At 38.1% G+C, this 26,748-nt stretch overlaps 1 protein-coding gene across 2 annotated transcripts; it reads left to right on the top strand.

The window, feature by feature from the left end:
- Nucleotides 1-1,942: 1,942 nt before the first annotated feature.
- Nucleotides 1,943-22,975, top strand: MDM1 (Mdm1 nuclear protein). 2 transcript variants are annotated; one of them, XM_021547400.3, is made up of 15 exons: nucleotides 1,943-2,460; nucleotides 3,354-3,459; nucleotides 4,589-4,938; nucleotides 5,362-5,478; nucleotides 7,226-7,369; nucleotides 8,956-9,089; nucleotides 11,184-11,283; nucleotides 14,388-14,426; nucleotides 14,791-14,963; nucleotides 15,352-15,633; nucleotides 17,310-17,455; nucleotides 17,574-17,674; nucleotides 18,563-18,803; nucleotides 19,864-19,932; nucleotides 22,692-22,975. In XM_021547400.3, exons 1-15 carry the CDS (start codon nucleotides 2,314-2,316, stop codon nucleotides 22,796-22,798), a joined length of 2,256 nt encoding a protein of 751 aa, XP_021403075.2. In that variant the 5' UTR covers nucleotides 1,943-2,313; the 3' UTR covers nucleotides 22,799-22,975. The 2 variants fall into 2 exon arrangements, with proteins under 2 accessions (XP_021403075.2, XP_077639639.1); XM_077783513.1 differs by lacking the exon at nucleotides 1,943-2,460 and adding an exon at nucleotides 2,807-2,893.
- The last annotated feature ends 3,773 nt before the right edge of the window (nucleotides 22,976-26,748 follow it).

The following is a 26,748-nucleotide window of genomic DNA, read 5'->3' as shown; positions in this document are numbered from 1 at the left end:
TGAAAGTAGTTTTAACACTGAAGTTTCTAAATGGGTTTTAAAATACGCTGGAACAAGTTTGCACAAGAAACATTTGCTCTTAAGAGTAAAACCACGGGACCTGAGCCAGGCCAGCTGTGCTACCACTCCGCCTTTACTCCTGTAGCAGTGAGTGCCAGAAGCTACAGACTCTGGAAGTAGAAAACACATTTCATTGCTCTTGTTTTATTCCCTTTAGGCTGACACATAGAATGAAGTTGTCAGGCTTCACAGCAAGCTGTGTCTAGCCTTCTTTGGCTGCAGGGAGGGCTGCTGATACATCATGCTCTGAGATTAGGCAAGAGACACACACCAGTGCTAAAACAAAAGGAAGAGACTTCAGGTTACCTGCTCCCTTATGGAAGGTTGCCTGCGGTATCTGAGATTACAAGCAGCAAGAGAAACAGGTCATGGGAAGGTCCCTATTTAGTTAGATGCAATAATTAGCTGTTCACAGGCTGAAGTGAAAGTTAAAGTTGCTCAAGTCTTGAAGTCAAGACTCAAGAGTATGGGTGTCAAGAGATAGAAAACGCCAAAGATTAGGTCTGGACGTATAGCAAAATGTGGTGAAGCTGATGGGAAAACAAATGTGCGTCACAAATTAATAATTTTAAATTATACACATTTTAAAAAATCAAAATATTTTTTGTACATGGTTTACCATAAGAAACTACATCTTTTGATTAATTTGAAGAACAAAACCAAGATAATTTAAATGTGGAGTAAGAATTAGCAAGGCAAATTAAAATACTTACATTTCCTCTATGGGAAATAAAGAAGGAAGATGGTCAACCTCTCTAGTGTTGCAGAAATATGAACTGACTTAACTCAAAACTACTTAGATGTGTAATGTAGCACAAGCTTTAAATGCTTATTTCTTTAAACAATAGGATCCAATAAATTCTACTGACCAGTTACCAAAGGATACACTTACATCAGTCCCTGCAAGTTTATGTTCCAGAAAACTGGAAACAATCCTTTCCTACTTTTCTAGACGCTGAGTTTGTGAATGCAGTGCAACTTTTTCTACACACAGACCCATATTTTCATTATTCATTTATTTATTCAACTCTCATGTGAAAATACTGTTACTAGCCTAAGCATCTTAGCATTCTTACATCATATTGCCTTGAATATCTGTATGTTCAGTAATCTGTACACAATGAACCTGAAGTGGCTGGCATACATCAGTAGTGGTTAAAAACATGAGATAAAGACACTAGTAGCTCAATGGTCGACATATTTATTAAAGTGCTTCCCCCATATAAACTGTTCCTATCTCATAGCTATAAGGAGAAGATCTAAAATGAAACTTAAATCAATCAGTGTATAAAGAGGAATGTGAATTCCATTGTTTCAGGATAATTTTTTGTGTTTTATCTTAAAAAAGTAAAAAGAGACATGAAGAAATACAAAAAATCTGCATATCAGGATGGTGTGGTATCCTACTATGTTTCGGCACTAAAGAATCAAATCCATCTCCCAATTCAGACAGCCTCAAACCATCTATAAAAGCATTGTTGTAGTTTGGTAATTGAAAAACATGCAAAAAAACATATGGAAGTTATGTTTGGCCTAGTTTCCATATATGTCAAAGATGAAAGATTCCTGGCAAACCTGTAACATGTATTTTTAACATGGTGTTTTTGCCAGCTGGCTTTTCACATTCTGTAGCAAGTTTGCACACTACTTTAGAAAATCTACTGAACTACACCTAAATGAAAATTACAAAATAAATCACTGTAATAACAAACCAAACAACTTTATATGGTGGACCTAGCGGTTTCAAGTGTAATCGGCAAGTAAATCACACCAAAATTGTTGTCTTGATCTTGAAATTCATGAGTAAAGATGTGCGAATCTTGAAAACACTATCAATTCAGCACCTTTCTTCTGCTCCCCTGCTGCTGTTCACAGGGCAGAAGAACATTTTACTTTGCTCGCAAGCTTTTCATTACAGATCACTGCTCTCCCGCGCGTCGACAGTAACAAATTGTTGCTCACCAGTTATAGAGCGTCCCAGCGGACCAAAACTCTGCGGAGTGGGTCTGGCACTGGCCCTGCCCCCGTGCTGGCAGGGCGTTTTGCAGAGGCAGGGGCACAAAGCGCTGCTGGAGCAGCTGTCCCCAGCACCGGCGCGGAGACAGCGGACGCGGGGCGGGTCGGCAGCCACGGGCAACAGGGAGCGCAAACAGATCGCCCGGGCCCTTCTAGGGCCGTACGTCCATCTCTGCACTTTTATTTTTTGCCACCCTCTCCGTTCTTTTTGAGGCGATACAGTCAAAACCAGTCAGGATGGAGATTAGCAGGGAGAAGGCAGTCAGAAAAGCGGCGCCCGAGGGAAGATGCGAACAAGACGGTGGATTAGCATCTCCTGACCGGGTGGCTATGTCGGGTGAGGTGGCGAAGGCAAACCGACGCCATCGCAGGGGCTCCAGAAGGGTAAGAAACTTGGTTTTTTCCTTTCTCGAAACGTTATTTTTGTAGCAACATAAAGCTGCATGCGCGGACGCGTGATTTTTTTGTAACCAGGCGCCCGAGATCCCCCGGGCATTGCCATTAACACCGGGTGCCTCCGCGTTGTGCTTCCCCAGACACACAGCGCCGGGGCTCAGCACGGTTACCGGGGCTCAGCACGGTTACCGGGGCTCCGTCTTTACCGCGGACAGCACGGCCGCAGCCGCCCGCGGCGGCCCCGCCGGAGCAGCGCCCGCCGCGGCGCGGCCCCGGGGCTCTCCCCGCCCGCCCGGGCGCCGCGCAGGCGCCCCGCCGGCCGAGCGAGGCGGAGCGGGCCGGGCCGGGCCGGGCCGGGCTGGCGGCGGGGCCGGGCCGGCTGTGCGGTGGCCGGGGCTCCGCCATGCCCGTGCGGTTCAGGGTGAGCCGAACGGGAGCGGGGCCCGGCGGGCCGGGCACGGCCCCGGGCGTGCGGGGCGGCGGGAGCGGGGCTGCGGCCGGTGCTGGGTACGGGGAGGGAAGGCCCCGGCGCTGCGGCGCCGGCCCGTAAAGACAGGAGGGGTTCTGCCGTTCTGTCGGGTGACAGCGGGTCCCGGCTGTGCTTGTTCTTGAAACCATTCACTTGGAGACATAAGATACATGTTTTGGTTTTTTAAAATTTAACGTTATTTTTTGGTGCATGAAATGCTTCCACGTTTTCTCAGCATTACTTTCTGTGCTCCGACGGGGGTGGGTTTGGAAATGCCGAGCAACCTGTCAGCTTAGCTCGTCGCGCAGCAGCGTGTCGGTGATTTTCCTCCCTTCGGAGACCTGTTACCGGCCGGAGCAGCGACGCAGGATGTGCACCGCTGGCCTGACAGACTCCTCTCTGTTTGCTGTAGGGACTGAGTGAATACAAGAGAAACTTCAAATGGAGAAGCCCAGAGTTTCGTAGCCCATCCCAACAGCAGAAATCCTTGTGGGCAGGACTTCGGTCGGATCAGTTTGGTAAGTGCCCCTGGAAACTGTGCTCTTGGTTGCAGCCAAGGCCTGGAAAGCTTTGCTGTGATGAGTGCATGGCCACAGTGAACTGCTGGTGTTTATAGTTTGTGCACTTTGTAATTAAATTAAAACCACAGTCTTGGTCGTCATTTAGATGTATTATGTTTTGGAACTCCATATTCTTTATGGCTACTGAAACTTTATTTTCAATTATAAAAAGTAGTTTCTGACATGCAGCATAAAATAAGACCCAAACATGAAATGCAGGTGCATTGTTAACCCATGTAGGTGTGTCGAGGGTGGGATTGGTTTATCTGTGATGTATGGAAATAGTAAATAAAATTCCATTTTTAAGAGGAGACTAACTTGGAGCAAAATTTGATAAAGTGAAATTGTTATGATCCTAACATGTAGTTAGGAGCTAACTGAAAGAGAAGGTCAGGCATTACAATGAAAACCTTGTGATACTGTAGTGTAGGATTTAAGGATGTAGACATTATAATGATAGGCAAATATGGGAATAGAAAGCAGGAGGAAAGGGAAATAGCAGTTGGCTTGAGAGGCCTGTAGGGAGCTGAGGGAGAGGGATAAGCTGAAGAGTCATGACAACTGCAGTGCTCTGAAAAATAGTAAAAAATAGTAATTATTGTAATGGCAGAAGGCAGAGCAAAAAAAAAAAAATGGTGCAGTTCACTGCAACTGCAGTCTGTGTAATTGGAGTACAATGCATTTATTCCTACAATAATAAGTGTTCCAAATTATGGCCTTGTAATTAAGAACTGACTACTGACAATAGGGTTAACCATATTCTTTTCACTGGCTGTGTTAGTTTTCCTGTTGTTCAGGTCCCAGAATCAATTTGCACAGGATTGTCCTGTGGACATTTTTGCTTTATAGGGTTTAATCCAGTGTGGTTCTGGAGCACCATGTTCCTGTCTGTTTAGTGGAAAGGAAGGTCATTTGCAGATAGGAAAAGGCACAGAATTTCACAGCCTTGCCTGTAATTCATAGTCTGTCACTGCTCCAAGCTTTCTAGTAATAGGTTGTGTGATAAATATTCAGTTTATTGTTGTCATAGAGTGATATTATGTCTTAAATGAATGTTTCTGTTAAATCTAGTACGGCTTTTTCTCAGGAATTGTGAGAGAGCCAAAATTCATTTCCAAGAGAAGAGTACCTTACCATAATCCACAGATTTCGAAGTCCCTGGAATGGACAGGGGATTGTGATTTGAGTGACCCGCTGGAAACTGAACCTGCAGAGTTGCACACGGACCATGACAATGATAATGGGAATCAGGAAAAACTTGAAACACCAGAAGGATCCAGACTCCCCCCAAAAGTTCAGTCACATGTGGTAGATTCTGGTGGTGAAATAGCTCTTGCCCTTGCAGAGAACATGCAGAAATCACCCTCAGAAGCTCCACCAAATCAAACCGAAGCATTTTCATCTCCAAAAAAGGAATCAGAAAAAATGGGTAATGGGGTAAGGGAATAGTTTTTATTTTTAATTGACCAGTCTAAAAATTACTAACTGTAATTTCATATCCATGCTCAGACTCTCTTGTCAAACTGCTTCTCTCTTTCTTTGGTTTTGTATTTTGATACTCTTGTAGCTTCTTTGTTGGGAGAATAGTAGTTTCTTAATTCAATAGAATTTGCTCTTCATTTGCATCTTTGGAGTGTGTCATCACTGCTGATTTCAATTAAACAAGGATTTAGCCAATAATATATAGATTTTTGGGGTAGTTGACTATAATGAGAAAATGCACTTTGCAGTCATTTTTTTCTTGAAACCAAATCCCAAACTGTTGTTTTGAAAGTGTGTATTGAAAGATGTTTAAGTTGCAAAATATGCAGGAAAGGGAACAAACATTGTAATTTTTTCTTTTCTTTTTTTCATGATCAGTTTCACAGAGCACTTCAGAGGAAAGCAGATGTAAATATCCCCAGAAACTCTGAATATCAAAGCCAATTTGTCTGGAAGAGTCCTCATGAAAAGTCACCAATACTTGCAGCTGAACAGGTAACATTATAGAATCCAAAAGGCAAATGAATACTTTCTGTTATGTATCAGCAAAGTTTTCCTTTCAGAAAGATTTCCTTTTTTTCCTCTTTTGGGGGAGGATTGACAAACTTTAATGTTGTTATATTTTTTTTCTCTCTCACTATACAAAAGTGTAACATAATTGGATTTGTTTCCATGTGATTCTTTATTGTGGTCAGGCCTAAGTATTTGTTCTCCTTAGGCCTTATATTTTGCTTTTTCTGACAGGGTCCTGTTCTTCTGTTTGCATTAATTTATCTGTGTTGCCCCAGTTTCTTCTTCTCAGTCTCCAGCTGTGTGCACATACACTTCTAAGCCCTGAAGTGTGTCTCTCTAGTGTTTTATTTCTTTTATGAGAACAGCTTATATTTAAAAGTGGAGTTTTCTGATTTTAAGATACTCTTGTGACATTTTAATGCTTCTCATGAGCTTTTGGGCTTTGTAGAGTTGAGAATGCTGCTTTTTCTCGTGAGACCACAGAGAGTAACTGGGTGTGAGACTGCTTTGTGTTTTCAATTAAGTGTTACTGGGATCACAACTTAGGAGACTCAGTCTTTTGGTCATTTTACAGTGTAAAGCAGGCACTTCTGCATTTGTCTACTCTTTCTTCAGGAACATCTTTCAGAGGCAATAAATGTTGTTAACTAAGATAATCACTATCCTGCCTTTTTCTGGTGGAGTACCAAGCAGGTGGATTTACTGCAGGATATGTTTCCCAGCAGCCCCTTATCCAATGAAAACTCACTGAAATACATAATACAGAGAAGCCATAGGACCTTTTGAGAAAAAGGCAGTTTCCAGAAAGTCACCTTATGGAAAAAATCAAAGAGAATTCCATTTGATTCTGTGTACAATCAGTTTGATAATTTCATTATTAATGCTTGTGAGCGTTGTGCTTTTTTCAGAAGAAAGACTTTTTTTCATAGCTTACTCAGAAGAAGAAGAAGAAGAAGCAGTGAGAAAAAGTCTGTGGGCATTATGCGTCTATGGATAAGCAGAACCTAGGGAAAATGATAAAAAAAAATGATAATGATAAAAATTATACATATTACCAAGTCATTATTGTTCACTGTTGATATGGCTGAGAATATACCTCAATACTGACAATCCCTTTCCCTTAATGAGATTCTGTGAGAATATTGAAGTTATCCAAGTTAGGTTATAATTCAGACCGAAATTCTCATGGCAAATCTATGTAAAATGTATGCTTCTCATATATGGCATGGTCTTGAAATTTGGAGCCCTATGACCACATATTAGACAAATTCTCTACCTTGTTGAATATGAATGGATTTTAATTTGCCCAAGCTCTAAGCATCTAGCTCTAAAACTCAGAGCAGTTTTCTGTTACTTATGAGCAGGACATGTACTAAGGACTCACATAGAAGTTTTATGGCCTTTAAAAAAACATGATCCTACATAGAACTCTGAAGGTGAACAAAAAATAAAATAAAGAAATAAAACCTCTGGTAGAGAACTTTATTAAGAACAGTGTTTCATCACAGGTTTAACTGTGTCTGACTTGGTCACTTTAAAATATATTTAAGTTTCTCTTTAATTTCTTCTAGAAGTTCATTAGTCTACACATGCTGTATTTGTAGTGATGACTCTCTCTGCTCATATGTGAGTGTATTTGTGTGAATAAGTCAACAGATTTTGAAAATTTAGCCTTAAGGTAAACAAATCACACTTTTTTCCTTTGTTTTGTTTTCTTCCTCCCATGTAGCTAATTTGCAACACAAAGAAATCCATACCTCCGGTTAAACCGCCTGCCATTACTTCTGAAACTACATATGAGAGAAATTCCAAGGGGTCTCCTCCTGTTAAGAGTCCACAAGAGAGAGGTGTTAATGAAGAGAAAGAAATTCTGGTGTGTTAACAAGTAAATACTTCCTAGAAAGAAAAGCTTTAGTAGTAGTTCTTCAGTTTTGATCTGTTCTGTATGGGGGTGGGTTTAGGTTGAAATTATTTAGTGTTGAAAGTGACACTGGATTCAGTAGTGGTTTTGCTGTAAAAGACAGAAAATAATTCTCTACAGCTCTGCTCTTTTAGGGGCTCTGTAGAGCATTTTGTTCAGTTTAAAATTTTAAGTTTCTGAGTTTTGAAGGTGTTTTTTTTTGTTTTTTGTTTTTTTCTTGCTCCCAATTGGTTATTTTTAGTAATTAGGATAGTTTCTGTAATCTAAATCTCTGATTTATACTCTGATACCAGTGTTGTGTCTTGGTGTGCAGTAGAACTCTACCTCAGATGGGAGGTCTGGAACTTTTTGAATGTCATAAATCAGAGATAGTGAATTTTCTCCCCACAGTGGCAAACAGTATCTCTGTATTCTTTCCATGTCACCTGACTTTGCTTCCACTGGGCATAGATCTTCCTTTTTTTGGCTTTCTGAGTCAGCTCCCTTATGACCTGTTCCAAAAAGATGTCATTCTGGTTTTTTAGGAATCTTCTGGCCTGGGTTGTACCAACTGTGTGGTGCCCGCAGTTAATCTGAGTCTCCTCACCACCCATCTCTGTTGCTGATGGAACAGAAGGAGCTATTGTGAGACAAGGTGCTCATTAGAATCACTGTTGAGCTAAAGGTGTATTTAACATGCAGTGCCTTGGCTTAAACTAAGCCATTGGTACTTCTGAGGGGATTGTTGGCTTGGAGGTTTTATAATTTAAAATTCAGATCTGCCCAGTTCTTTAAATCCCATCTGAGGATGAGAAATTTTATGTCCCCTTTTGCCCCTTAGTAGATATGAAAAAAGCTTGAAAAGCCTGAGGCTTTCAGGAAGTATTTATCTGGTTTTAATACTGGAATTTCAGGTCATTTTCTAGAACAGGTAAGAAGTTAAGTAAGAGGAGTCATGAGAAGGGAATTTTTGTGAAAATGCCTAAAAAACTTGTTTATACCAATACCTCATCTCTGATGAGTATCTTGGAAAGGTTTTGGGGGATTTTGGTGGGCTTTTTTTTTTTTTTAAATTGAATTTTAGCAATATCTTTGAAGATCTCTAGCACAATCAGAAGTCATGCATTGCATTTCTGAAAAAATGAAATAATCAGGAAAAAAAACTTAGGTGCAAAACCCGAACAAATCAATCTAAACATTTATAAAACAAAATAAATATTTTAAAATTTACCTTTTGGACGCAGGTGAGAATGTGTAGATATCATATTTTATTTCTGTGTTTCATGTAGAATTAGTTCTGTAAAGTGGTCACAATAGATCATCTAGCTAGCAGAATGTTGCGCTCAATCTTAACTTTGGTATTTTGCTAGTTTATTTTTATGTTAACAAAATAATGTGGTATTTTGTATTAAATATCCAAAATATTAAATATTTTGTATTGAATATTCAAAACAACTAACTAGAAAATTAACTGTTTCCAAGTGCTTGATGTCAAAAAACTAAAGAGGGTTTTCAGATTGTTAGCTAATGTGGTATTTTTAAAATTATCTTTGCCTTAGAGTAAGAGGGAAGAACCGTTTCAAAAACCAGCAGAAGATGCAACAAAACAAGGGAAATCAGAACAGAAACATCCTAAACAAAATAATAAGCAACATATCAGTCCAAAGCCCCTCACTTTACATACAAGTCGTGGGTATGTATAAAATAGGAAAACCTAGACTAGTGGGTAGGTGTACAGCAGCCCAGTGTTTAGGATGATGGACTATGGACCTTTAACCACACCATGCTGCAGTTGCAGTGGCAAGTGCTCCTTGAAGTGCTGAAATTGAGCTGCTTGTGGGTACATCCAAACCTGATGTTCATTTCCATCCTCTCCTCTGGGCAGTGGAAGTGGAAGCTTTGTAATCACTCCTGTTTGTTTGAACCTTGTGATGCAATAACAGTAGTAGTAATGAATACAACATGAATGAAATAGAATCAGTGCACTGCTGGTGCTAAACTTTCCACAGGTGCTTTAGAAGTGGTAGTCCCCTTTCAAACTACTTTATCTACTGTGCCCATTCCACACCTTAAAACTGTGGTGATTGTACTTGATGTCTGCTTATTCTGGTCTGTAAAGCCTTGTATTACAAAAGCAAACACACAAGGTAAAGGGAAGAAATCTGTCCTGTTTAGAGTAATCTGGTAAGCATGGAAATGAAGTGAAATTGTACGTTACTGAGTTCTATCAAAGTATCTTTTTATTTCTGCCACATGCCTACATTGCAATAATTGAACTCGTATTTCCATTTCATACCCATCTGAGATATGTCAAGAGCAATAAAAGCCAGGAAGTAGGCATTTCAGATGCATAGATTATTCCATCTCTCTTGTGTTTGTGCTTAATGTATGCCCTAGCAATTGCTTTCATTCTTTGTGGCAGTGTTAAGGCATTAAATTGAAGGTGGGAGGGAAGACTTTATCTGCCTAAATGCTGGTGGGTATTGGGAGTTGATTACAAAATGATGACCCAGAATTCTAAGAAATGAAATTGTTTTATGGAAAAGCGAGTGGATATAGTATAGCTAAACCCTTAACTATTTGGTTTTCATACTCTTTGCAGTAGATTGTAGTAAATTTTGCAGTGAGTAATGTGCAAAACTCTTGATCATTTGCTGGGGCTCTTTTCATCTAAGGGCAGATTTCTGCCTCTTAATGCCTTCAGTGTAGTAGCACAAGACAAAATTTTCTTAAAAGTCACTGGGCAAATAGCTGTAAAAATGTGGAAGTTCTCAATATGCAGACAGAATTGTTACTTGAATGCAAGCTGTGTTGCAATGCATGGCCTGCTTTTGCAGCAGAATCCAGGTTCAGCAGTATTGTGTTTCTTGTGCTAACCCTTTGGTTTTGCAGCCAAAAGTGAAGGATTTCTGTCAGTTTTAAAGGAAAGGACCTATTGAGAGAAATTTTGAATATAAGGGGTTTTTCGACCTTCGTATTTTTCTTTTTACAACGTTTATTTTATTCTCTTACTCCAGGCTTTTATGACCTATTTCTGAAGAAGTATTGAAAAATAGGGCTTTTCCACCCTGTGCTGAATATATAAAAATTAAGTTGGTAATATTTTGAAGCATGGCTAAATCCAGAAATATATTTAGATTTAAGCTGATACATGCACAGTTCAGTGCTTAAGGACTCGAAGTACTACTCAATGCCTGCTATATATATTAATTTCTCTGTGTTTGTATGTGTGTGGCAGAAGGGAAAAGATGTTCAAGTACTGAGGCCTTTTGAAGATCAAAGCCACTAGGACATAGATGAATTACACTGACCATTGTTCTGGCAGTCAGATGTTTCTAGCCCCAGCAGCTCACCCCACCCATATGCAGAGTGCCTTTAAAATTGAGTTCATAGAAGGAAATGTCTCAGACACATTAATGCCAAACCATGCATTTTTACTTAAATGTACCTTCATTAGTGATTTGAATCAAGGTCCCACACTTTGCATTGAAGTAATTGAGGCTGTGTATTATGTTCTGGCTGTCAGGGGAAAAGCTCATGGTGGAAGTTTGCAAGGAAAAAACAGTAGGAGTAAGTACTTGAAGGACTGCCAACTATGAATGAGTATTTTTCACAGCTTTCCTAGTTGTGTTGGTTTGAGTTGTTGTTTGTGCATGTGTTTGTGTCTCACTGGCATTTAGGTGCAGGTATATCTTTGCTTTTTGAGTAACTTTAAAAGTGTTCTTAAAGAGTATTCTGGATATCAGACTTTACTCTTTTTTTTTTCTCCTCATTCTTGATTTCTTAGGAAAATGAACACTGAATATAGGTCAAAATTTTTGTCTCCAGCTCAGTATTTCTACAAAGATGGAGTTTGGTCTCGTATTAAGAGTAAAGCTCACAACCAGGTGAGTATTTTTAGAAAATCTGAAGCCTGAGTATGCTTTGTAGTTTGATTTTTAGATGCAAAAGCTTTGAATTATGTTATTTATAAGATACAGCTTTGGGATTGTAGTGCTAATGACTCAAGCTCCCAAAGGTGAGTATGCAAAGACAATAAGATTATGACAAGTCAGTATAATACATAGGAAAATAAAAGAGATGATGAGACTAAAAAAATATATTAATGTGACCCCCAAAGAGAGTGAGAAGTTTTGTTTCCTGTAAAATCGGGATGATTCAGAACAGAGTCTCTTATGACAGGTAATGTTATTCTTGATGTTCATCTCAGTTGTAACAAGCAGAAGTTTTCAAAATACAGGGCTGAATGATAGGAGATTTCAAGAGAATAGAAACAAAAAGACAACATATATATCAACCTAGGTTGGCTTTATGGTCAGACTCAGTTCTGTAGCTTACCATGAATCCATTCAAAGCAGTCCACTGAATTCTGTCATACACAACATAAAATAGAGATTTTTTCTTGCAAATTTCAGTTTATGTATTTTCTTGTAGTTTATTCAGAAGCTGCAATCCATATCATACTGTATGTGAAGCAATTTGACAGAACTGTGAAAATGCTGAGTAGCTTCAAGAGCACAACATTTCTTATCATTATTAAGTGTGATTCCTGAGTCAGTCAAGGAAATCAAAACCGTTAATAGTGTGCTAAGAAACTAAGAGCTAGCTCTGCAACTCTGATTTCACTGAATTGACTTAGTCTTCTCCCAGCTGATAGAGGGAGCCTTTGTGGGGCGCCTGTGTGGCAAATACTTGGAAATGTGAGGTTCCTCATCAGTTTGAGCCACAGTGATGTGGAAGGTAGAACTGAAAGAAATGGTTCTAGGGTGCTGGGCTTTGAGAATACAGGTTCTCTTTGAAAATAAGGTTCCCTGTGAATTGCAGACAATTGTGAATTGCAGTCTGGTAGCTTTCAGTTCTGTGTTTTCTTGCTAGATTTAATCTAGCAAGTAATTTTCCTTTTAGCAAAAAGAAAGAATTTCAGAATACATACAAAATGCATAATGAGAAATAGATCTTAAAGTATATTAAAGTATGAGGTGATTCATGATCAGAGTTTGTGTATGCATGCATGGGACAATCCATTCTTTGTAAACAGCCTCAAGAGGATGTTAGAGGACTGAAAAGAAGCAATATTTTAATTTTTTATATGCATTAGATTTACTGTAATTAAGATTGCAAAATGTTATGAACTATTGCATGCAGCCTAAGTGGTATACTGAATGTTTCTGTAAAATATGATGTCATTTTTCTGGCATATAATACTTAAATTTGTTGATGTTGCATCATGAAACGTTCAAACCAATAAGGAGCAGTGCTCAGCTTCAGGAGCAATTGACTGGTAGGCATCTAAAGGATGGGCCTTGAAATACAGTGTGTTTGTGGCACAGTCAGCTGGGAGGAGTCCCTGAAGTACAGTTGAGGGAAAGAATGAGGAGACTGCAAGTGGAGGATGGATGTTCAACTTTACATGTGGCATTTAATTAGAGTGTATGAAAAATCAAGGATTTCCCACACTGTCAAGATATGTTTGGAGTGCATCAGACTTTTCCACAGAGATTTTCTTGCTGAAAAGGAAATTGCAGGAAACTAGAAAAAAGCTATGTGTCATATGGGTGACTTTATGTCCAAAGCAGGTTTTCTGAAGTTCTGAGTCCAAACAGGCAGATGCTGTAAGGGAATCCTGGTGTGACTTTAGCCATAGTGATTACTTGTAGGCTGCTTGTCTGCAATTTATTATTAAGGCTGCTTTTCAGCAGTTGAACGAAAAAAAGTCTTGTCTAATTGTGCTTTTGAAAAATTAATGTGGGCAATTCATAATTGCAGTAGGACTCCCTAGGGTCTGTGTCCTGCTGAGTTAATGCTGCCTGCTGAGTTGCTGAAGGAGATGGTTGTCCTTTGTACTTCTTCACAATTCACAGGAGACTCAGTATTTTTCCTCCCCCTGTGGTGCCCTGTTGCTCTGGATTTACATTCCTTCTGTTTGGCTATCATAATTAATTTTTTATTCTTCTAGTTAAAGTGAGTTATCCAGTAAATCACTTGCACATCAAACTTCAAATTCTCCTTTGAAAATGACAAGCATATCTTTTTAATGGACTATTCTTTGGAAGTTTAGTGGGCCAAACTGTGGGATGTTAGCTGGATATCCATCTGCTGCATCCAGTTACTTTTAGTGGGATTAGCTGAGTTTAGCCGGCTAACTCTGTTCCTTACAGGAAGAATGATGTGAAATCTATCATGAAGGAAGAATAAAAAAGAAAAGCTATGAAAGTGTGGTAGAGGAAATATCAGTATTACTTTCCTGCTCTTTGGCAAAATACTTATTACCTGTGGACCATTTTTTTAGTAAGTCAGAATTCACAGGATATCACAAAATTATTTTTAATAATTTAAACATAAACTTCTTGATTTTGCTTTTTCTCGCTGCACTTTAATTGTGCTTGGGTGAAGGGCACAAGACAGCAAATGTTTAAATGGTCTTAACTGTTAAAATGATGGTGTATAATGTTTGAAGAGGGGGGTTATCACTTTTATTATTTCGGAGTAAAACTGACACCTGAACAGTTTTGTATCTCATTCTTGCAGTTACTGATAGCCCATAAGGAATAACTTTGATACTATGTCTTGAATACAGTAGCACCCAGAGTTCTCGTATTAATCTTAACTCTTCATTAATGCTTATGTAGCTAGAGACAATTGCAGTGTTTGCAGCATACAAACTCAGTATTACACATACACATAGATCTGTTGATTTGAATTTGTCATAAATTAGTGGGGAATGTATTTTTGAGTGTTGATGTTTAGAAAGCTAAATTAATTTCCTCAAGCTTGGCAAAAAACTGGTGGAATGCCAGTGCTGACTGTACTTGTGTGAGAGCTTTTTATTGAATCTCAGGGAGGCAGCATAGAGCTATGTTGACAGATTTTTAGTATTTAATTTCTTACTTAGACTGAAGTAAAGTTACAAAGGTGAAAATAACAATATCACTCTTGAGAGTTGAGAGGAAGAATAAGAAATTTAAAAATAACTCTGTATTTTTCTCTTTAGGCATCTCAAAACACCTTAAATTCCATGTGGTATATGGAGGTTGGTTGTATCCAAGTTCCTCTTTCAGTGTTTGGAGCACTGTGTCTGAGTGCTGATGGAAAAAATAGAATCCAGCACTAAACTTATTCCTATTTACTGCATAAATTTTTGTGCTTATGGAATGAATAATTGCCAATTTTGCTTTGGCTTCATGGCTCAAACATATATGCTTACTGAATATATTATATTTGCTTTCCTCTTCTTACATGTACTGTGGCATGCAATGCAATGTTTGTGCTGTGGCTGGCCCTGTATTATGTATTATAACTTACTTTTCTAGCTGTCAGTAGCTATTGCAAATATTTATAGTAGCCTAATAGTGAAGTTTAAACAGCTGTGAAACTTGTGAAACCTTGATGTGTAGGTGAAAGAGCTTCGAGAGAGAGCAAAGGCTTACAGGCAACGAGTAGAGGGAACACACTTCTCCCGGTACCATTTCAATCAGATCCTGTCTGATAATAACAGTCTTTGGGATGTGTCCTCAACTTCCAGTTCAGAAGAAGGAATCAGCAACATCAGAGCACTAGATCTTGCTGGGTAAGGTTGTCATTCCTGCCTGTTATTCTGCAGTTTTGAAACTGAGCAAAATGCTGAATATAGGTTTGTATGGAAATAGTTGTTTTTTGAGCCACTTCACATAATCTAATTTGTTGTTTAAGTTGAAAATACAGCCCTAATTTGTGTTGCATTTTTAGAAAGGGTAATATAGAAAAAGTCTTCATAAAATCTAATTTTCAAACGGGATGTGCTTAAACATCAGATACAATTGCAGTGTCAATTTACCATTCATAATGTCAGTGGTACTAGTTTTTAATGTCTGAGCTGTACTTCTTGCGAAGAACTGAACTGGATGAATTTGTTCTGTATAGACACATGTATGTTGTGCAAATCAGTAATACAAAATGCTCTGTTCTTTCTTACCCAGTGTTTCTGAAGAAGAGGCTGCAGCAAGCCCTGAAGTGCTATGGCAATCTGACTCCAGAGAACAAGCTCATCAGGGCAACACAAAGAAAGACATGTCAGATGCTTCAACTGTTCCAGTCAAAAGACGTCTAGTTTGGGATGAGCCAGAAGGTACTGAAGAAAGGGAAAATCAACAGTCAACAGAAGAGAAGGAGGAAGAAAAGTCAGATGAACAGGCTGCAGTCATGGCCCAGCAATTAGAAGAAAACAATAATGATACTAAAGAAGATAAGAAAACTGAAGGGTAAAACTGAATGTTTTTTTGATGTATATATACATATATATGCATGTTTGTAGGTTAAATAGTTTTTGTATTTAAGAAAGTGTAAATGCGTGTGGTAGTACTTCTGTTTTGAACAGTATGATAAGGAATGAGAAGGTTTAAGACACTGAGCTGGCTGACAGAAGTGGACCTATCATTAAAAAGATTGGATTTCTAACTTGCAAGACAGAAGTTTGTAGATGCATGAATGATTCTAATGTTTTTCTCCAAAACAATGAAATATGCAGTATGGGCCTCTTAGAACAGACTGTTCATTACACAGCAGCCAAGTTTAGAGAAAATTAAAGCTCATGATTTGCTTCAAGTTGACGGTGTAGAATTTGATAGGACAGGATATCTGCTAATATTGTACTTAGGCATCTATTTTTCTTAAAATTCATGCACAAAGACTAAGGACTTAGGAGAAAAAAATAACTAATATCCAGTAATCACTGGGGATTATGTTACTAAGCACCGGTGGGAAGAATGTGGAGGACTGTATAAAAATATTGGGAGATCAGTTCAGTATATGCATAGTATAGTATTTGACATTTCAGAGATCCAAATTATATCTAGTTTCAGAAGTCGCTGGCTTTTTAGTATGTAAGTTTTGGATACCTTTTTTTGTAGAACAGTATTTTAGTTTGATAGACATTTAATTCTGAATAGCTTTGACCCTTGCAACCATGTCAGCTACACATTTTATATTCCTTATTGCATCTTAATCTTTTGTGTTGCAGCACTAATCAAAAGTAAGAAATTGTAATTGTCTCCATTTGGAATAGTACCATGTATTCAAACAAAAAAGAAAAATGGAGATGTTCAACTTGAACAGATATTAAATGCTGGCTTTCAAAACCATCATCTAGAAACCTTTCTAAGTTATTATTTAATTCTAGAGATAGTCTAGTTGATAGATGTCTCTGTTTGACATTGTCAATTTTCTGTCATCTTGCAGTGGGGTTCTGTGTGTTCTGGGATATGCACTGGACTCAGTCACGTAGACCAGCTTAATGCTTACATATTACACCTTCCTGAGAGCTAGAAATGAGGAATTCTTTTCCTAAATGTGTCTATCATGTACTGATAGAATCAGGTTTCTCCACATTGTGGATATGCTGCCACCTCCTTTTGAAATGCACCTTGAGGCATAGGACTGTAGTGGTAGTGCTGATGTATATTATATATACATATATAATGTATGATATATATATTTACATCATATTATGATGTACACTTAAAAAACTAGGGTTACAGAAATTTGAGGTATTTGGCTTCATTTCCCCCACATTGACTGAAGAATGTCAAACCCTTACTCCCACCTCTAAGGCAGCAACCACATTCAAAGTTTTTCTGGGTTCAAAGTTTTCCAGCTCTCCTATTGAGCCTCTCTGTTGTGCAGCAGCGTTTTTCAGGACAAAGGGAGCCTGGATTTATAGCTTGAGACTTCAAAATACAGAAATTGAGGCTTAAGGGCTGGAATCCAGGACTCCCCTTGGCAAGCAAATGTTTTAGTTACAGGCTGTTGAGGTGCTAAGGCCTTAACTGTCTTGCTTTAGACTTCATTGTAGGAATGGATTGGAAACAAAATTTGAGTGCAAGACTCCTGAGTTCTTCCTTAGCTAATTCTTTAATCATTACTCTTTTTTTTTTTTCAGTGAGAATGCCTTAGTATTGAACACTTCTGCAGCTGTGTCAGATTCTTTTGTATCCTCAGGGAGAGGCTGCAAGCACCCTACTCTGAAGCTGAGATCTCTTGCAGGAAGCCCCAGGACTCAACACAATCACACTGCCCCAGCTGTTGGTAAAGACTTGTAAATGCAAAGAAGTATTTCAAGAACTAAAGAAAAAATACATAATTGAATTAATTTATTAGGTTATTTAGTGTAATAAGGCATTTTTCATCTTTTCCAATACAATAGGAGGTACTGTTCTAGTGTCTGCTCCTAAGTTCAAATCTTCATCTTTACCTCAGAGAAAGCAAAACTTAGCAACAAGCCCTACAAAAAAAGAGTCCTTCCAGGTGAGCCAGAAAACAGACTTATCATGATGAATTTTAGGAATGTTCTTTTAAAGTAATAATAATTTATTTAAGAAATCTTGAGTTGTTAGTTGCTGTCTTAAATTGTCAGTATCTGTGACTAAAATAGGCATGTCTGAATACTTAGGTTTTTTTGGGGTGTCAAACAAAGGAGTTGAGACTACTGGAGTGAGATTAGATGTGTTTCATTGTGGCTTCTTTGGCTAAATGCATGGGATTCATTTACAGAAAAATAAATAAGTTGCCATTAGAATTTCCCCTTAATGTTATTGTAGCCATTGACATAGGGCATAACTCCAGATTGCTTGAGATGGAAGAAATTCAAGAGGGAGAGGTTGGGTGCTTATTTAAAAATAGGTTAATGTACCATAATAGTTTCACTTTTCCTTTCCTTTACTTTTGTGCTGCTTCTACGTTGCGGCTTCAGTAGTTACTAAAAGAAAAATAGAAACATTTGGGAGTTGTTATCCTCAAAATTTTGATGTTCTGCTTGCACCATGTTCTACAAAGAGAGCTACCATTTAACTGCATACATCCTCTCTAGTAAATTCTGTAATAGAAGTAGGCAATTGCAGGAGAAGTTGGTTATGTTGTTTTAAAATCTAAAAAATCACAGTTTTAGAAAATAAGCTCTTGACCTGATTAGATTACTTTCAGGCCATGTTAAGTACTTTTTATTAGGGACAGATTTTCTTTACATTCACAAGCTTGGAATACTTTTTCTTTTAGTACTTGCATGAGAAATATAAAAGTGTAAAGCCAACATTTGCTGCATATGTGAAGGTCTGTACTTGGAGGCCGTATATGGGATGTTGTAGTTCTGTGCTTTTTTTGATACTTCCTTTTTTTACCTTTCTATTATGTTTGTAGCCTGATGTGAAAATGGAAGCCACTTCACACTTTAACTCTGCACCTGCTGGGCTGGGAACTGTGGATCCTCTGCCACTTAGGCAGCATCAGTGGCCTTCTAACAGGGTTGCTGATGAACAAATTCCTCTTGATTCCACCCATCAAGAGCAGTCAAAGTCAGCAAAAAGCTGCTCTGAGCCTTGCTGGAGTCCCTCTCATCGTATTCAAGGGACTCTTAAGGATCCAGAATTCCAGCATAATGGTGGGTTTTGTTTATGACTGTGTTAGAGTGATGCGGCATGTAAATGACTACTGTGCAGTGCTCAGGCCAAGAGGTGCTGAGCTTGCTGCCTTACAGTATCTATAAAGAATATGCTGTTCATAAACAAAAGCTTTTAAACTATATGGTTGGTTAGTCTTGCTGAGGAAATGTGCACAACATCCACCTTAGTTTCAGATTTCACTGATATCACTGTATTACAGTGATCAATTTGTTGTCTGATTTTGCTTTATTAATTTCAATAAATACTACTTGTGAGAATAATTTGGTTTAACATGAACAGCTCTAAATTTTAATATTTAAGCTGCAACTGGGTGGTATGACACTCTTCCAGCTGCAATTGCTAACTGTAGTGTGTAAGTGGGACCTTTATGATGTAGTATTATTTTGAAAGAGTTGTGGATTTCTGAGAGGTAAGCTCCTTAAAATTATTTCTGCAGGATAAGGATACTAGAAAACGTGTCTCTAGAAGGTTTATTGGATATTGAGAAAAACCTTTTCTTCGCTGAGGGCAGATTTTGTACTGAAGCATTTCAAAAATTTTTAACAATGTTTAAGGGTATTGGGTATGTAAATTTGATAAAGACTTCCTGTCCCCCTTAGTTTTCATTCTGGTAAGATTTTCCATAGCTGCTTCAGGTCAGTTCTTGGTCCTTTGATTAGAGGAGATTAGCTAAAAAGCAGTATTTCCATTCTAGAACAGAACAAGCAGTTGTCAGGTTAAGCGGGAAGGTGAAATGCAGAGAATTTCCTCAGAAAGGTTAGAATTTGTGCTGGTTTCTAGTTCTGCACCTTGAGTGCAGTTCATAAAGTGACTTGTAGCATGTACCAAAGAATGGTGTCTCGAGAAGAAAGCAGTGGAGCAAGATTATTTTACCTCATCTTAGGGTAAAAGAGTCTGGTAGAATTTTCATGTGTACTATTTATAAGACTCTTCTTTTGGAAATAATGTTACAACATTTTTAGATATTCTAAAATGAAATATTATCCTTGGTCTGTTTTGAAATTATTCAAAACTGTGCATTTTGACTTTTTGTCCTAGGGAATCTTGGCAATCCAAAAGTGAGAACTTTCCAATTGCCCCTTCGGGAGAGAAACCGTAATGATGAAGGTATTTCTTAATCCAAAATATTACTGTAAATCATGTATGTAGTCTAAATAAATTTTAACTTTTGCATGAATATGAGAAATTTCTGAATGCAGTAAGCAATACTGGTTTATGTGTTTGTCTGAATAGCTACAGTGTATTTTTATTCAAATAATTTGAACATGTTCAGACTAGTAATCTATTGGTTTTTTGAAGTTGGGACTGAAGGTACTTCAGATGGTATTTTGTGTTTGCAATTAGGTGTTTATTATTTTTATCTATGTTATAGTTTTAGTATTGTGAGCTTGGTGGTTTTTTATTAGTAAGGTACAAAATAGTTAAATAATTTTTATTTTAAGGTCTTTTAAAACTAAATTATTTAATTAAGAAAGGACACAGATTATTTTTTTAACTTAATAACTGATTTCTTGAAGTCCACAATGTGAACTTTTTTGTTTAATCATAAAACATTACTTAAACTTATGAAGAAGAAGGAAGAAGAAGGTAAAGAAGAATAACTTGCTTTTGCCTGAAAACTTTTATTTTGTTTTATTTTTATATTTTAGAATCTTAAATTTTAAGTTTTTTACTTTGTGATATTGCAGACTTTTAATTAAACACTTGTAATCTTAGTGTTGTTAATTAATTTTAAAAGCTTGTTCTATGACTTTATGTCAAATGTAGTGTTTCTTAGTGGGTCTGTGCCTTTAAGCACAGAAAGTTTAAAATTTTCAGCATCCAGGATTCCAACAGTAATCTGAAGTAGGAATATGAAGGTTTAGGGTAATATGAATAAACCATTAAATGTGGCTAAAAATTAACAGACCATTGTGGCTCTCAATAGGGTTACCGTAGATTGGTTAGTTCCATAGTTTAAATTGTTTCCTGCCCACACATTTTTAAGCCTCTTAAGTGTTGATAGCAACCAAAGGAAACTGCAACACAGCCCAAATTGCAGCTGGAATAACTTTGGTTGCAACTTTAAAGGTACCACAAACTTCAGGATAAAGGTTTTGCCTGTGAGATTTTAGCCCCAGATATGCAACATAAAATGATCCCTCTGACTTTAATTTTCCCACCTGTCCTCTGCTCAGTGTGTTAGGGGTGCTTATGTCATGCTCCTATTCTGATTGCTGTTTTGGGCTTTTTTTAAAATGTTTATTTTAAAGTTAATCTACTAGAGCAGCCATTGCACAGCTGCATCTTCTTGGCCTTTTTGTGGGCAGACACAAATAAACTCTTTCAGTAGCATGAGTCAACCAAAGGCATTGTATCTATCATACATTCCTTCTTAGTGTGGTGTCTGAGGTTGAGCCTGGTGTGGTGCTGTGCTAGTTGCAATCACCTGTGTTTGATTCAGCTCAGAGTATGGCAGAGCAGGTTTATATCTGAATCTGATTGCAGTTTATTTATAGTTATACCACGAAAAGCTTATTTTTGTACCCCTTGGCGCTTCTTTCTCCTTGGGTTTTAACCAAGGTTCAGGCTGATTCTCTGTTTTACTCATTGCAGTTGGCTGCAAAATATGTGGGTGGTGCAGATGGTTCAGCCAAGCTTCTGTGCAACTGCATAAAACATGCAAAATCCTGTAGTACTCTGCAGCTTGCTGCGCACAGATTGCTGCCCACAGATTAAATGCTGTAGCTGCATTAATTTTTTATTTTTCCCTGTGAGCTGAATGCAGGTGAAATGGGCCAGCTTACAGATACTTTGTATGCCCATATTTGTTCAGGTACAAACCTGGGAGTTATTCCAATGACATGTTGGTTTGCAGAAGTGCAGTTTGCAGTTTTCTCGTACATGGAGATATAGTTGTTATACATAGTGTGTGTGATCTTGTTACAGGTTATTAGGATCACTGTATTTTAAGAATTTAGAAACTCTGCTGAAAAGTTAATTCAGACACTGACAGAATACTGGTGCTGTTTGGATTGAGTTGAGGAATTTTTTCCTAGTTTTATTTTTTTTTGTGTTGGTGAGGGGTCTGGTAGCTAGTGATACACTTCTTTCTAATCCATTACAGGAGAATGAGTGTAATTAAGGTTATTTTTCATGGAGAGCATCTTGACAGACCTGAAGCAACATTTTAATAATGCTGTTGAAGAATTATTTTGTGCTTTATCAGGCAAGCGGCATCAAGACTGATTAGTTTTAGGAGTTTTACTGTGTGAAATGGACCCTGTATTCAAAAGGAAGACCCTTCAAAACTATATTTCTGAAGCCTGCTTCTTCTTGTCAGTGTGGTAAACTTACGTTTTCTTCAGAAGACATGTTCCTTTTAGCAGCTTTTGGCACACTAGCTGGATTTGGCACAGAAAGTCTCTTCTTGGCAGCATGGTTTCTGATATTTTAGTCATATTATTCTAATGTCTGCTTTGCTTGAAGCAGTGGGCTGCTTTCAAGAATATGTCATTACCAGAGTCTAATCTATATAGATTTCACTGGCAGAGGAACAATGCCTGAGGTCTTCTGACACAGGACAGTAAAGATCAAGGTTACTTGGAGAACTGGGTGATTCCCAGGTGAACACAGGGCTTTCATTCTGGAGTTTCGCAAGAGATGGGCACGTAGCTCTCTTAAACTTACCTGACATACTAGAGGCATTCTTGTGAGGTTATTCTCCATCATGTCAGTTGCCAAGTAATTGAATTGAAGTGTACTGTGGTACTGTTTTAGTATTCATTGTGAAAGAGGTCATAAAAATATTAAAAAAATGTCAACTGTGTCTGAATATGTATGTTTAATATTCCTATTTATCTTTTCCCTTCTCGCTTCCCCCACAGATGACAGGTTGTCTCAGATTTCTGCTCGCTCGGCAGCATCTAGTTCTCTTGCATCTCAGATACTGGAACGAGCTCAGAAGAGGAAAGATTTCTGGGGCAAGGCGTAGTCTCTCCTTCCTGTTGTATAGAAACTATTCTGTAAAATGATATATTTTGTATAGCTTGTAGTGTACATTTTAAAAAATTGTGATTGTAGATTTCACACAGCATCTTTTCACTTACCGTTGATATGGCCCAAGTTTTAGGACTTGCCATCCCAATTGAAAATTAAGTATTTAAACCAATGATATTGAAAATTAATGTTCTTTATATCTGAGAGTTAGGTCTTAATTCACTATGTTACAACAGCCTTGTGGGACTTTACATTTTTTACAGTGCTGTGCCACCTTTTGACACTGAGATAATTTTTTTTTCAATGGAATTTGTGTGTGACTTTTCAAGGTATTCTGCAGTTGTGCAGTATGACCTCGAACAGTATTCAGGAGCAACACTATCATTCACCAAATATCTCAGTAGCTTTATTTTACCAAGTTATCATAAGGGCAGCTATGGTATGTGTGTTTATGTTACTGTATGAATTGTCAGCATAACACAGTGCTGTAACAAAGAGATATTACTTTTACTATTTACTGCTTTTGACCTTTTACCAAAAAATTTTAATGTCTTAATGACACTAGCATAGAGTGTCATTAGCAGTAGAACAAGCAGGAGTTTGAAAAGCGAAGCATTATGTTCATTGTCCACAGGTTTTTGGCCAGGATGACTGTCGGAGTTCAGAGTGTACAGTACTGCAGCTTGCCAGCTACATTGATATGAATGCTTGTCTTGTGGAGTAAGACATGTGTTAGTGTTAATTTCAGCTTCTCTAGAAAAAGCAAATTCAGCCACCTTAACCAGTCCAGCTCCAGTTCAAACTCAGGTATTTAGGACTAGTGATCTTTTTAAGTAAACACAAAAGAATGATTTTTTGCATGACTATTATATTTTAATTGCCTCTTATCTTAATTTCCTGTTTTGGGGAGACTGATAGCATTACAGTGAAAAGTGTTTGTGATTTATGCTGACAGCTCATTTTATCTTCCCAAGTGATGCAGACAAGTTAAAATGAAGTAGAGGAAATAGGTGGCTAGCAAGCAGTTTAGTTCTCTGTTTGGCTTCAGGTTTTAATACTACCTAGTTTGAAAATTTTGTACAAGAACAATTTGAAATTTGTACACACTTGATTGTATTTTGATTTTATATGTAATTATGTATGCATATTACTGAAAATAAAAACAGTTGTTTGTTTCTATTTAAGTTACACTGGATAATTTGGCAGAGCCTATTGCATTGGCACTTCTTTGTTTAGTTCTCTGTTTCACCTGTTCAGCTCAAATATCTGTGGACTTAAGAAAGACAAGATGTTACTCAGAGCTGATCTTCAGAAAGAGGAATTTAGGTATGTTGACACTAGAAATCACAACTGACTACAGGTATTTTAAATCGTGACTTAAAGCAGATGGGTGCTACACAGGTTGGAAAGGCTGCAATGCCCAAAAGGTCAGTCCCCAACAAATGATTTAAAGAGTGTGTGAATTAGTGCTGTCCAGTACTGATCATGTTAGGAAGAGGGTGTTTGCTTCTTCCAGAAATTGTATGTCACAGTAGCTTCCTACCAGTGGACTTGTTTGAAACAAATCAAGGTATTTTATTTATCTCAAGGGCTTCTGGGATTGTTCTGTGGTGTGCACTTAATGTGTAAATTATAATTGGTCATAAAATTTCTACTGAAAGGGAAAATGTGCAACAGCCATTTACGAAAATTTCCGGTTTTCCTCTAAAAGGATAGTTTTGTAGTGGAAAACATAAGGGCTAAAAGGGGAAATATTTTTGTTCAATATAGTATGTTACTGTGATGTGGGTGCATTAATTTTATGGTACCTATCTACATTATTCATATCAACATGTTCTTGTTTTCCTGGCCAAGTCCTCTCATCATCTATTATTTCTCTGTGATACCTGTTAATTGACTTTTATGAACTGTGTCCTCTTTCTTTGTTTTTCTGTGTTTGTCTGGTTTTCCTGGCTGTCTGACAGCTCTGTCAAGAGTTTTTTTGCAGGTCTGATTTTAGGGCCTGTAAGTCATAGATACAATAACACCATACGTGCCAGTTTTGCTTATAGTGTTGTCTGTACTGGTACAGGTGAGTCTGGTACATCTTAGGTAGCTCTGAGTTTGTTAGATGTGTGCAGTATGGTACCTGTGTCTTGATTTCTGCCAGGGAGAGAGTAGCTATGATAAAGGCAGGAGACATTTTTTTGCACAGGGGTACACACCAATTTAGATGTTAGAATGAAAGCTCAGGGTGTCTCACACATCAGTGGACATGATTTCCCATCTAAACAACTTTTAGTATTTGCCTGAAGTGTTCTAATTGAATTACTTTTGGACAGAAGTTTTCAAAGGGAAGTGTAGACAAAATACTTGGTTTTGAGTTATGCTAGTGCAAAGCTTCTGAAGTGTGTTCTGTGGTCTTCAAAGCAGATGTAAAATTATGCCAGTTCTCTGCTATTGTTTATCTTGTTCAAGAGGGATTTTGGTTTTTCTAAATATTTCAGACCAGTCTTCAAACATATTTCCTGTTGCTCTTTCAAGCAAGCTGAACATGGAAAAAATGTTCAAAAGTGCACCCTTTATTAATAATTACAAGTTTATGCTGTGTACTGAATGCGTATTGTTTTCTGTCAAGGAAACTTCAGAACAATAAGGAGTTGCCAACAGGAGATGTATCTCAGGAATAAACAACCTTGTGAGTTCGTCAGATTAAGGTCAAGATTTACAAAACCAGCGCATTAATAACTGACCCAGTCAGTAAGTGTTGAATGTCTTCATCTGCTGTTCCCAACCTGTCACCAGCTGGTCAAGGGAGGTGAGGGAAGACCTCGTGTCTGCAACTTCCTTGTGAGGGGAAGAGGAGGAGCAGACACTGACTCTTCAATGTGGTGCCCAGTGACAGGACCCAAGGGAATGGCCTAAGGTTGTGTCAGGGGAGGTTTAGGTTGGATATTGTAAAAGGTTCTTCACCAGAGGGTGGTTGGGGCACTGGAAAAGGCTCCCCAGGGCAGTGGTCACATCACCAAATCTGACAGAATCCAAGAAGTGTTTGGACAATGCTCTCAGGCACATGGAGTGACTCTTGGGGTGATGCTGTGCAGGGCCAGGAGTTGGACTCAGTGATTGTTGGGGGTCCCTTCCAACTCAGCTTACTCTGTGATTCTCTAACTGGTTTTGCATATACAGTCTGAATTAAGTCACAAAGCTACTCAGTAAGTAGTCTTCTAGTGATACTTTAATCACTATGAGTATGTTGTATAGGGGTTTTTCAGCCTTTTTTGGGTTAATAGATTCACACAACTAGTGAATGCTGCTGGATTCCTATGTGGTGAGTAACAACCTTCCAAAACAGGTTTGGCTTCACCCATGTCTTCTAAGTAGCTGGAATTCCCTCTGCACTCAAGGGCCACATCCCAAAACCCAGTGTGTGTTGCAGTAAGGTGAAAGGAAATAAAATTATTTACCAGCCACCAGCTTTCTCCTTTCCTTAAAAATTCTTGGAGTCCAGGTACTAATCTTACTTCTTACCTTACTTCTGGTGTCATTGCTCTCTGGCAGATAACAGTGGAAGAAAAAGGGATTTCCAAATCCATAATACTCAAGGAGCAAATCTGTAGTACTTGAAGATGGTATAGGAAGCACAACTTCTTTGACCAATTTACTGTGTGCTTATTTGCGTGATGCCATGTTGATTAATTCCATCTTCCTGTTCTGCAAGGCTGAGCTGACACAGAATAATCTGGTGTCACAGCAATTCTTAACCATGTGGTAAAATTTGTCAGCAAAGAGCCCCATCACTATTTGATGCAAATGGAAGGTTTGCTGTGACCTTATTGACCAATTTTTACTGTAGCCTGAAGAAAAACGGTTTCTTTACCTAGATGCACGCAATTGTGTGATAAAGAAAACAAGCTGAACAGTTATTTTAATTGTCAGTGGCCTAAAATTAATGTCCTGATTCTA

Source organism: Lonchura striata, chromosome 5, assembly GCF_046129695.1.
Source record: "Lonchura striata isolate bLonStr1 chromosome 5, bLonStr1.mat, whole genome shotgun sequence".
Lineage (NCBI taxonomy): Eukaryota > Metazoa > Chordata > Aves > Passeriformes > Estrildidae > Lonchura > Lonchura striata.
This window is presented reverse-complemented; position numbering and strand designations above follow the sequence as displayed.

Bases quoted from the DNA above. Each gene is read 5' to 3' on its own strand.
- MDM1 (XM_021547400.3), top strand. From the start codon at position 2,314: ATGGAGATTAGCAGGGAGAAGGCAGTCAGAAAAGCGGCGCCCGAGGGA. The intron at 15,634-17,309 runs GTAAAACTGAAT...TTTTTTTTTCAG, and splicing joins GAAGATAAGAAAACTGAAGG to TGAGAATGCCTTAGTATTGA. The intron at 19,933-22,691 runs GTATTTCTTAAT...CTTCCCCCACAG, and splicing joins GAGAAACCGTAATGATGAAG to ATGACAGGTTGTCTCAGATT.